The sequence below is a fragment of the Erythrolamprus reginae genome, chromosome 1 (assembly GCF_031021105.1).
Source record: "Erythrolamprus reginae isolate rEryReg1 chromosome 1, rEryReg1.hap1, whole genome shotgun sequence".
Lineage (NCBI taxonomy): Eukaryota > Metazoa > Chordata > Lepidosauria > Squamata > Dipsadidae > Erythrolamprus > Erythrolamprus reginae.
The window spans coordinates 397,066,009-397,078,360 of NC_091950.1; the positions used below are offsets into that span (position 1 = coordinate 397,066,009).

At 43.6% G+C, this 12,352-nt stretch overlaps 1 protein-coding gene across 29 annotated transcripts in view; it reads right to left on the reverse strand.

The window, feature by feature from the left end:
• ELN (elastin) overlaps positions 1 to 12,352 on the reverse strand; it is a 174,894-nt gene that overhangs the window by 53,715 nt on the left and 108,827 nt on the right. For all 29 annotated transcript variants that reach the window (XR_011557580.1, XR_011557578.1, XR_011557579.1 and 26 more), the window contains exons 11-15: positions 11,699 to 11,773; positions 8,914 to 8,958; positions 6,823 to 6,885; positions 3,836 to 3,880; positions 3,131 to 3,238 (exon numbers count right to left, since the gene is read on the reverse strand). Coding sequence is in view for 26 of the 29 variants with exons in the window: in XM_070735086.1 (XP_070591187.1) it covers positions 3,131 to 3,238; positions 3,836 to 3,880; positions 6,823 to 6,885; positions 8,914 to 8,958; positions 11,699 to 11,773 (336 nt within the window). In the remaining 3 variants the exon portion in view is untranslated. The remainder of the gene's footprint in view (positions 1 to 3,130; positions 3,239 to 3,835; positions 3,881 to 6,822; positions 6,886 to 8,913; positions 8,959 to 11,698; positions 11,774 to 12,352) is intronic.

A 12,352-nucleotide genomic window follows, 5' to 3' on the forward strand; every position in this document is an offset into this window, starting at 1 on the left:
TGGCAAACTTTTTTTCCCTCGGCTGCCGAAAGAGCGTGCACACTTGCTATCACACATGCGCAAGTGCCCACATCCATAATTTGTTGCCTGGGGAGAGCAAAAGCAGCAACCCCGATCCCCACTGGAGATCCTCTGGAGGCCAGAAACGACCTGTTTCCCAACTCAGGGGAGCTCAGTAGGCTCACGTTTCGCCCTCTCCAGGCTCCAAAGGTTTCCCTGGAGCCGGGGGAGGGTAAAAATGCCCTCTGCTATCCCCCCGGAGGCTTTTGGGAAGCCAAAAACGCCCTCCCAGAGCTCTATGCGAACCAAAAATCAGCTGGCTGGCACACACATGCACGTTGGAGCTGAGCTAGGACAACAGCTCGTGTGCCGGCAGATACGGCTCCATGTGCCACCTGTGACACCCGTGCCATAGGTTTGCCATCACTGTTATGGCACATGGAGCTATATCAGATATTATGTGCTATATTATGTGCTATATAATGGCACAAGGAGCTATGTCAGCTCCAGTGTGCACTAGCCAGCTGATTTTCAGCCCTGGGGAAGGCCATTTCGCTATCCAGAGGCTTCCCTGAAGCCCAGCCTATTCCTATCATGTATTTCTTCACTACTCATTGATCACATCATCTTGGGTTTCAGGAATGCCCATGTGCACTCACAGAATGCTTCAACCTCCACAAGGTTTATGAGTAGTGATGGGTGAACCAAACTCGCACAATTCAGGTCCGTACCGAATTTTGCGGTGTTCGGTATGCCGAACACAAACCCGAAATTTTTTGAAACTTCGGGCAAAGTTCAGGGTTGCATTCGGCGTTCGGAGCTTTGACGTCACTGGCAGGTTGCTAAGGATGCCAAGGTGATCACTTCCTGGATTCCAGGGAATCCAGGAAGTGATCACCTTGACATCCTTAGAAACCTGCCGGTATACATGACGTCAAAGCTCCGTCCCTGGAATCTCTTCGTGGGAGGGATTCCCCAGCTCCTTCAAAGGGAGGTCTTCACATAAAAATAAACATTGTTATTTTTAGGAAAAAGGACGCCACAGCGGCGCTGCAAGCAAATAAACATGTTTATTTTTACGTGAAAGGACCTCCCTTTGCTTGCAGCACCGCTGCGGTGTCCTTTTTTGTAAAAATAAAAATTAAAAATCCGTAAAATTAAAAAATGATGGGATTCCAGGGGCGGAGCTTTAACGTCATGCAGCGTTCGGAGTTCAAGTTTGGGATTGGTTCGGGTTCGGACGAATTTTGTGTAAAGTTTGTTCGAACTTGCTGAACCCGAACACCGTTGGGTTCACCCATCACTAATTATGAGTCCGGGGTCTTTCCGCTGAGCTCTGACTTCCAAGTGTATAACTGGGCTTATTCACCTCTGGGATGGAACTTCAAGGCGAGGTGATGAGGACTCCTAATGATTACCGAGTCCTGGATCAGTTCAGATGCACTCTACATTTTTTAGGTGAAGGAAAGAGAAGCAATGGCCTTCCGATTTTGCTGGACATGCATCAAACCCAGCCAAGGTGCCAAGGATAATGAAAGTTGGACGTGGCCATCTTCTAGGCCTGTGGTAGATAGAGGCTACCCTATTTTTCAGAGTTTAAGGCACACCCTTTTCCCCCCTAAAAGAGACTGAAAATTTGGATGCCTGTTATACTCCAAATATAGCTTTTTTGAAGCTTTCCCCCCCAACCCTAACAAGGTGCTAATGATCTTCTCACCTTACCGGCTTGTTTTCATTGCTACTCCAAAGGTTTTTTTTCAGCCCTGTCTTTGCAGGCTTATTTTCATTGCTATTCCCTCTGAAAAGATTTTTTTTCCAGCCCTAACTGGGGTATAAAATGATATGCTGAAGCTGACCAGACTAAGGATGCTAGCCAGATTGAATACCTCGCAGGTAGATTTTTCACCTATTTTCCTCCCCCCAAACTAAGGTGCGTCTTATACTCCAATAAATATGGTATATAGATCTTAGTTTTATTCATCCTAGTTTTATTGACATCATGGTAATCCTTATTCCAGCAAGGCAGATTTGATATATCTTTCCAATATGTATTGGACTGCATTGGCTGCCGATTGGTTTCCGGACGCAGTTCAAAGTCTTGGTGATGACCTATAAAGCCCTACATGGCATCAGACCAGATTACTTATGGCAATCTGCCTTCTGCCGCACAAATCCCAGCAGCCGATTAGGTCCCACAGAGTTGGCCTTCTCCAGGTCCCGTCGACCAGACAATGTTGTCTGGCGGGGTATAGGGGAAGAGCCTTCTCTGTGGCGGCTCCAGCCCTCTGGAATCAGCTCCCTCCAGAGATTCACACTGCCCCCACCCTCCTCGCCTTTTGCAAGAGCCTCAAGACCCATCTCTGTCGCCAGGCATGGGGCAGCTAGGTCTTGCCCCCTTTTCTCTGACCATTAAATAATGTTCCCTCTAATTTTTTTTCGGTGTGGGCGGAAAAGTATAGTGTCTGAGCAGGAATGCCTGCCCTGCCTCTACTGCAGCCCCCTTGCTGAAAGTCCGGGATGAAAGCGCTCCCAGTGAGGGGGCTGCGAGAGGAGTGGGGCGGGCATTCCTGAAGCGCGTGGAGAAAGCCCTCTCTCGCAGCCCCCTGACTGGGAGCGCAGATGAGAACGAGGAGGAGAAGCCGCGACCACCGCCGCAGTAGAAGTCACGCCCCAAGGCAGGAGGCGGAGGAGGAGGAGAGGGGGCGGATCTGGCGGGCGGGGGCAGCGCCGAGAGGCCAGGGGCGTGAGGGGGCCGGAGGCACCGTAGAGAGGCAGGGGCGGCCGCGGCTTCCTTTTCTTCTACTGCCGGTGCCTCCCCGCCCCCGCGCGGGCTGGCAGGGGGATGGGGCGCCCGCGCCCGTGGAAAAGGGTGCACGGGGGGTATTTTGGGGCACGTGCGTGTGCACGAGCGCAGCTTACAGGGGACGCTGCCGTTAAGTGTTATGTGTGGATGTGATTGAGTAAATTGAGTGCTTTTTAATGGGATTTTAGATTATAGTTTTAACTATTAGATTTGTATAGGTATTGTTTTTCTACTGTATTTTGTGAGCCGCCCTGATAATGATAATGATGATGATGATGATGATGATGATAATGATAATGATGATAATAATAATATGCAAGAAATTACCTAGTCCTCCTAAACCACCAGCACCACCACCAGCACCAGGCAACAACCCTCCTCCACCAAGGGCTCCAGTTCCAGGGATGGTCCCTGCTCCAGGCAAAAGTCCAGCGCCTTGTGAGAGAAAAGCAGGGATGCACATTAGCCAAAGTTCCTTTTACTTTGACTCCCAGCAGAACGGAGGGCAAATATTTCTAATCCCAGCATAATCCATCTAAGTCATTTGATCCCCAACCGCGAGTTACGGTCTGGAAAAAAAAAGTTTCTCTGCAGGATTGAATACCATAGAATTAACATCTCATTTTCTATAGACGAGAAACTACTCTAAAGGGCCTTTGTTCCCCAAAATTTAATAATTAGAGCAAATATCCTTTAGGTGATAGAAGTTCAGGGACTCTCTTAGGCAGTAGATTCTCTTGTATAATATGGTGGGTTCGAGAAAGAACACGGAAGAATAAAAACATTTTTTTTTTTAAATGGCTAAAGTCTCATGTGATTTTATGGGATAACCTACAGATATTTGAGATTTAAGCCACGGTTTTGGTTTTTTTTAAGGAGTAATTTAACAATTATGATTAGGAGCCCTGGAGACCACAGAGGCTGCATAGGTTGTAAAACATTAAATATTTATTCACCGTGGATATTCCTGCAGGGTGAATTTTGAGCATGTACTGCAAAAATTCTAGCGATTCTTTTTGGCTTGTTACTTACCATACTTTGCGGCTAGCTTAGCAGCAGCAGCCTGAGCTCCTACACCTGCAGAAGAAAACAGAAGACCATTGTTGTGGGTTTGCTTTCATTTTATATTCTAGTGGCTTTCACTGTCTGGTGCCCTGTCAGTAGAAGTAGTGGGTTGCTACCAGTACTGCTACTGCCAAAAGTTTTACTGCCACACTGTGGGTATGGCTTATTTTGTGGGTGTGGCTTAATGGTCATGTGACCAGGTGGGAGTGGCTTGAAAGATCATCATCGTTCAAGTCAACTGTTAGGTTCTTGACTTACAACCTTACCAGTGTCGCTTGCTGGGGTGACATTTCGCTTCATGTCAGTGTTCCCTCTAATTTTTTTGGGGGGTGGTGGTGGAAAAGTATAGTGTCTGAGCGGCAGTCCCTTCGGGACTGGGCGGCACAGAAATAATAAATAAACAAACAAACAAACAAACAAACAAACAAATAAAAAACCCACCCTGTTTTGCCTCAGAGAATTTCAAAATAAAATACTGTACTGTGTGTCTATAACAGTGAGCTCATAATAGGGCAACTCTATCAATATCAAAATGCCACTTAAATAGTTGAGCTAGTTTCAAACTAGATTTTGATTTTCTTTCTCTCTTCCTTACTCCCATTCTTTTTCTTTTTCTTTTCCTTCCTCTCTTTTTTCTATCTGTTTCTCTCTCTTCCTCTCTTCCTCTCTCTCGCCTTCCCTCTCACTCTTTCCCTCTCGGCTTCTGGGCAGGTTTGGAAAACTCTGAGTTGATGATGATTTTTAAGTGAGCGATTGCTCACTGCTCAGCTTAGAGGGAACTATGCTTCATGTATCTGTCAGACCAGGTAGCTAGGCAAATGGGTGCTGTTAGAATATAAAATGAGAGCAAACCCCACTTCCTAGTAATGCATTACTGATGCATTACTAATTTGGCAATGAAACATCTGCAAGAAAACAATTAAGCTTAGAGCGCACTAAGGACCCCAGCGTTCCTCTTTGTTCCGTCTTCTGATGAATAAAACCAAGAGAGTCATCTGAATTTTGTTTTTCTCCCGTTGGCTTCAATCTCTCGACTGTGAAATTGCTTTACCAAGTTCGTCCTTCACTATTATTTCATACCTTCTAAGGTCATCTTTATATTATTTTACACAGTCATTCAGGAAAATCTGAAGGGCGCATATCTTCATTTGAAGATATACCCCCAGAAGATGCAATAGTAAAGAAAATTAAATACTGTGCAGAGATGACTAAGCTAACTATGGCAGTCAGAAATGAAACCGAGTCTTCATTTAACAATTGTTGGGATCCCTTCTACAGTTGGTTAAAAAAAAGAGAACAATTTGCTTAAATAATGGAATGAACTGTATATATTAGATTAGATACAAATCTGATATAAAACCTTTCCTCTTTTTTTCCAATAGATGTAAGAGATATTAGATATATAAATATGAAATATAACTTTTAGTATTAAAATCTCTATACCGTGATTAATTCAATGCTTGCTTCTACCTATCCATACTACTAATTTTGATGTAAGGTAATGAGCTACTAAATTTAAAACTAGTTCATATTCTTAACACAGCTCCACTGTACACTCGCCCACCCTTTTCTTCCTTTCTTTTTCTCTCTTCTCCTTCGTTTTTGTTTTTTTTTCTTTTTCTTTTCTCTACTCTCTCTCTATCCTTTCTTTGTAAGTCTATATGTTTACTGATTGTTGTATTTTTATATTCAGATATATCGTTCATATTCATGATGTGTTGTATTAGTTTTCAACTGTCAACTGTTATTATTGTCTTTTATGTATTTATTGTATACTTGTAAATAAAAACTTTTTTTTTTTTAAGGAAAATCTGAAGGGCCAGCAGGCTTCCCAACCCCCTGGCATTCTCTGACTATGCCACCGTGCCAGATTTGCCTTGAGATGCAAGACAGGAAGACAGGAAAGGCTTTTCTGACACTCCAATCTAGTGATGGCGAACCTCTGGCACGCGTGCCACAAGTGGCACATGGAGGCATAGCTTAGCTCCAGCGGCATGTGTGCTCCAGCCAGCTGATTTTCGGCTCATTCGGAGGCTCTGAGAGGGAGTTTTTGCTTCCAGAGGGCCTCCGGGTAGGCGGAGAAGGACATTTTTATTCTCCCTAGCATCTAGGGAAGCCTCTGGAGCCTGGGAAAGGTGAAAAATGCACCTACTATAAGGTGACCATATGTCCCGCTTTCTGCAGGACAGTCACGCTTTTTCATAATTTGTCCCGTGTCTTTTCAGAAATGTCCTGATTTTCTCCCCCCCCCTTCGCCGGTGAAGGTTTTTCTTATTTTGAATGTTCTGAGCGGGCTGGCAGGGGGATAGGGAGTGCGCGCAACCGCCTGCGCGCCCCCAACATTGAATATCACCTTCGCCGGCCTCCGCTGTGAGAACGCCTGCCCTGCCTCTCCTACAACCCCCTTGCTGAGAGCCCGGGACGAAAGTGCCTTCGGCAAAGGGACTGTGAGACGGGCAGGGCGTGCGTTCCTGGTGCGGGAGGAGCCGCGCCCAAAGGCAGGAGGCGGTGGAGGAGCAGAGGGGGCGGATCAGGCGGGCGGGGGGCACTGCTGAAACCGTGGGGAGGCAGGGGTGGCTGCGGCTCCCTTCCCTTCTACTGCCGGCGCTGGCAGGGGGATGGGGAGCGCGCGCCCGTGAAAAAGGGTGCGCGGGGGGGTATTTTGGGGCGCTTGCTTGCTCACGGGGAACGCTGGTGGGCACCGTTGCGAGTGTGATAGCACACGTGCACGCGCTTTCGGCATCTGAGGAAAAAAAGGTTCGCCATCATTGCTCTAGGCTAGAGATTTTCAAATTTGGCAACTTTAAGACTTGTGGACTTCAACTCCCAGAATTCCTCAGCCAGCTATGCTGGCTGGAGAATTCTGGGAGTTCAAATCCAAAAGTTTTAAAGTGGCTAAGTTTGGGGACCCCTGCTCTGGTCTGACCTTCAGCCAAACACACGAAGACATTTACCTGTACCCGTCGGATAGCCAGGTTTCCCTCCAAGTCCTCCAGCATAGGCCCCACCTGCCCCACCTGAAACCACAAAAGAAAGTAGAATCTGCATGAGAATAGGTATTAATATTTTTGCCTAATACAAAATATAAAGAAACTTGAAGGGGAAAAAGTTATTGGTGTTCTTCTTGGTAAAAACACCTCCCCCATACAGTCATAGTCCTCGGCTTTAGTGCCTGTTCAAAGTGACAACAGCACTGGAAAGAGTGACGGGCGACTGTTGTTCCACACGCACGGCTGTTGGCAATATCCCCGGGGTCACGTGATCAAAATCCAGATACGTGGCAAGCAGTTCATATTTTTGACAGTTGCCATTTCCCAGAGTCATGTGATCCCAGATCACGTGACCTTCTGTCAAGCAGTGTTGAGGAGGGAAATCTAGTTTTACTTAACAACCGTGTTACTCACTTAACAGATGCAATGAGTCGCGTAACAATGGTGGCAAGAAAAGTTGTAAAATGGGGCAAACTCACTTAGCAAATGTTTTTCTTAGCCACATAATTTTGGGCTCAGTTATATATGCTCCATATATAAACCAAAAAGAATTCTATAAAAAAAAAAAATCTATGAGCAGATTAATAAATTAGAAGACCAAAGAATTTGCATGACTGGGGACTTCAATGCTCTTAATTCCTCCTATTTACAAGCTTCTCCAAACCAGCGCTTTCCATATACAGTACAGTAAATTAGACTTCTACAATCAAAATCCCAAATCAGCTGGAATGTATGGGATCGGGAAAGACTGTTCTACATCTAATTAGGGAACTAGATCCGATTTCACTCCATTCTTACACTTGTCATTCTATCAATTGGCAACTGGTTCAGAAGATTTGAAAATGACATTCAATTCTGCCTCCTATCCAAAACCACAATTGCAATCAAAGCCACGATGACTTAGAACTAGATTCAAACCAAATGACAGAAATCAGTAGGGGAGACTTGCTCACATTCTCAGGCGCCAAGCTTCACAAACCTTCCATTGAAATGGTTGGCTCACCTGATCCGTCATTAATCCCTTATTTAAAATGGTAGCATAGCTGCCCTACTCTATAAAACAGTTCCGAGAGGCTTACAACGAATAAAACAATATATAAAACAAATAAAAAATTAATGGTAATAAAAGCCGAAACAGAAAAAATGCACCCACATTGTTGTCCAAACTTGACCCCTTTCTGGGGGGAAGAATTAGGTTTTAATGCTCTCTGAAAGGCTGGGGACCCATCAGTTCTTAAGGCAGAGATTGCAATGGAAAACACACACTTCCTAGGTCCCATAAAATGGCAATGTTTAGTGCAAGAGAAATGGAGTTCCCCCTCCGCATCAGTTCTGGTGGGATGGACACATATCTTCAGAGAAAGACACTTCTGCAAATAACCTCATCCCATACCATGTAGGGCTCTAAAAATAATAACCAGCCCCTTTAACTGCACCCTGAAAAAAACTAGGCACCAGTACATATCCTGCAACAGGGGTGTAATATCAATGAAACCAGGGACACTCAACACAGTATGCATCGATGCATTCCAGACCAGTTGTAACTTCTTGGATGGACTTTATGGATAGAGTGTGTTGCAGTAAAGTGTGAGTGACTATCCTGGTCCAGAAAAGGGCACAATTGACACACAAGACAGATTTATTTATTTATTTATTTATTTATTTATTTATTTATTTATTTATTTATTTATTTATTTATTTATTTATTTATTTATTTATTTATTTATTTATTTATTTATTTATTTATTTATTTATTTATTTATTTATTTATTTATTTATTATTTGGATTTGTATGCCGCCCCTCTCCGAAAACTCGGGGCGGCTCACAACAAGTGAAAAGACAATCCAATACATAATCCAATTTAATTAAAATATTATAAATTTAAGAAAAACCCCTATATTAACATACACACACACAGATTTGTGCCATCTGGAATCCACTTGATCATTTAGTTGATTTAAGGTCTCAAGCTGTGCCTATTTCTATCAAGCCTCGGGCTGCACAACCACCGAGCGAAGGATTTATAGAAAGGAAGCCATGTTAAGAGGACTCACCGAAAGTCATCTTGCCAGCACCATAAGGCTTGCCATAATAACTACCTGAAAAGAGAACCGTTTGATTAGACTATAGCAGTGATGGTGAACCTTTTTTGGTTTGCATGCTGAAAGGGTGTGTGTTGTGCCCACATCTATTCCCCCCGACATGCACACAAATACACTCACACTGGCTCTGCACATGCGCAGAATCCCACTCCCATCCCCGTGGGTGGTCACAGGCCTCACTGAAGTCTGGGATGGTGAAAAACTGGCAAACCGGAAGTTTGGAAAAGATAGACTTCCTGTTTGACCATTGTGCTATTTTTGGCCCTCTGGACCCTTCAGGGAAGCTTCCTGAAGCCCCGGAGTGTGAAAAACAGCACAACAGAAAATGGAAATCCGTTTTCTGAACCGTTTGGCTATTTTTTGCACTTCCTGAAGCTTCCAGAGAGCGAAACGGCCTTCGTTTCGGCCTTCGGCTAGCGCACACCATGTAGCCCGTCTTTGGACCCGTTCAATTTTGTCAATATCTTTTTGTAGGTGAGGTCTCCAGAACTGAACACAGTACTCCAAATGTGGTCTCACCAGCGCTCTATATAAGGGGATCGCAATCTCCCTCTTCCTGCTTGTTATACCTCTAGCTATGCAGCCAAGCATCCTACTTGCTTTTCCTACCGCCCGACCACACTGCTCACCCATTTTGAGACTGTCAGAAATCACTACCCCTAAATCCTTCTCTTCTGAAGTTTTTGCTAACACAGAACTGCCAGTGCAATACTCAGATTGAGGATTCATTTTCCCCAAGTGCATTATTTTACATTTGGAAACATTAAACTGCAGTTTCCATTGCTTTGACCATTTATCTAGTAAAGCTAAATCATTTACCATATTACAGACCGCTCCAGGAATATCAACCCTATTGCACACTTTAGAGTCATCGGCAAATAGGCAAACCTTCCCTACCAAACCTTCCCCTATGTCATTCACAAACATATTAAAAAGAATAGGACCCAGAACAGACCCTTGTGGCACACCGCTTATAACCTGACTCTGCTCAGAATACTCGCCATTAACAATAACTCTCTGATGTCTACGCTTCAGCCAGCTTGAAATCCACTGAACTATCCAGGGATTAAGTCCAATCTTCACTAATTTATCTATCAGCTCTTTATGTGGAACCGTATCAAAGGCTTTGCTGAAGTCCAGATAGGCAATATCCATGGCACCACCTTGATCCAACACCTTTGTGACATAGTCAAAGAAATCAATGAGATTAGTCTGACATGATTTGCCTTCAGTAAAGCCATGCTGATTTGGGTCCAATAAGTTATTGTTTTTTAGGTGCTGATTTATCCTCTTTTTGAGTAGAGTCTCCATCATTTTAACTATAACTGATGTCAAGCTAACTGGCCTGTAGTTACCAGCTTCTTCTCTACTGCCCTTCTTGTGGATAGGCACAACACTGGCCATTCTCCAAACCTCAGGAACATCTCCTGTTAACAGGGATTGGTTAAACAAATCAGTCAGGGGGGTAGCAATGACAGATCTGAGTTCTTTAAGAACTCTGGGGTGGATGCCATCTGGACCCATTGCCTTATTTATCTTTAATCGTTCAAGTTCTTCTAAGACATCGGCTTCTAAGATCACTGGAGCTGAATCCGTACAGCTGGAAGCAATGCTATATCCATCTATAGTATTATATTGTAAGGTGTCCTTTGAGAAAACTGAACAGAAGTAGCTATTGAAATGGTCAGCGATCTCCTTATTCCCATCAATGCATGTATTATTCCCGGTACTAAGTTTTGTGATGCTGCAGTTTTTCTTCTTCCTATCACTAATATATCTGAAGAAGGTTTCATCCCCCTTCTTTACAGATTTTGCAATTTCTTCCTCTTTTGAGGCTTTAGCAGCATATATTATCTGTTTCACCTCCTTCTGTCTCATTTTATACACCTCTCTATCAGCTATACTTCCAGACTCTTTATACCTCCTATAGGCAGCCTTTTTTTTCATTGACTATAGCCCTTACATCATTGCTAAACCATAGCAGTTTCTTCTTCCTTTTACCTTTAGTTATTTGCTTTACATAAAGTCTTGTGGCTTTTAAGATGGCCTTTTTAAATACAGACCACTGGGTGCTCGCTTCTGCCATTTTATCTCTCCCCTTTAATTCATTATTTAAATATTCCCCCATTACATTAAAATTTGTTTTTCTGAAATCCAATACTTTGGTTGCTGTATAGGATTGCTCACAATCAGTTTTTACATCAAACCACAAACATAGATGGTCACTGCAACCTAAATTTTCTCCCACCTTGACCTCTGAAACCCAATTCCCATTAGTAAAAACTAAATCTAGAATATTGTCAAGAATCATGAGATACAACACACATAGAAAGCTGGGAGTTACTGAGACAGACCATTGGTCCAATTAGGATAGAATATAGTTTATATGTGGACTGCTAGGAGTGTTTCTCAACCTTCCAATTCTAAAGACATGGACTTCAAATCCCAGCATTCCACAGTCAGTCATGGCTGGCTGGAGGATTCTAGAAGTTGAAGTACTGTACACACATTTTAAGAGTTGCTTAGTATGCTAGGCCAAACCTATAATTTACAAGTCACAATTGTTGGACACAACAAACTTTATTTTTGGTTTGCAATGTTATGTTAAGAGAGAAAAAGGGAAGGAGGGAGTGGGAGAGATATTTTTTTCTAATATAATCAGTGTATATACAAGTTATTTGCACAAATGCTTCAGGGACAGGTAAAGCAATGTGTTATATTCTGGATTAAGAATCACCTGGGAGTTTTGGTGCCTTGATGGGGTAACCCAGAGGTAGGCCTGGTTGCTGTCCACCGCCAATTCCTCCAAGTCCTGTAACATCAAGAAGAGGGCTGAGAAGGGAAAAGTCACAAACTGACAATGACAAACTGACAGGGGCAGGCAAAGTTGGCTCTTCTAGGACTTGCGGACTTCAACTCCCAGAATTCCAGAGCCTATCATGTTAGCTCAGGAATTCTGGGAGTTGAAGTCCACAAGTCATAGAACAGCCAACTTTGCTACCCCTGACCTAGTAGATTGTCCAACTGCACTTTGTAGCAGTAACTGGAATAGATCAGTCTCTTTTTCACCTACCCTGGAAGCAGGTGATATGTGTGGTACATGCACAAATGCAGGGATTATTGTTGTTGTTGTTGTTGTTATTATTATTATTATTATTATTATTATTATTATTATTATTATTATTATGTCAGTACAACACAGCAAACGAGATCACTATGCTGGATTTCATATTTCATCACCAGTTGGGCGCTTCCCAAGCACCTAGGACTGTGTGATGTAGTGACAAATTATGTTTGCCGATCCCAGTAGAGCAGCCTTTTGCAATTGACAGATGGAGATTTTGTCAATTCCGATGGTTTTCAAATGTCCGCTGAGATCCTTTGGTACTAC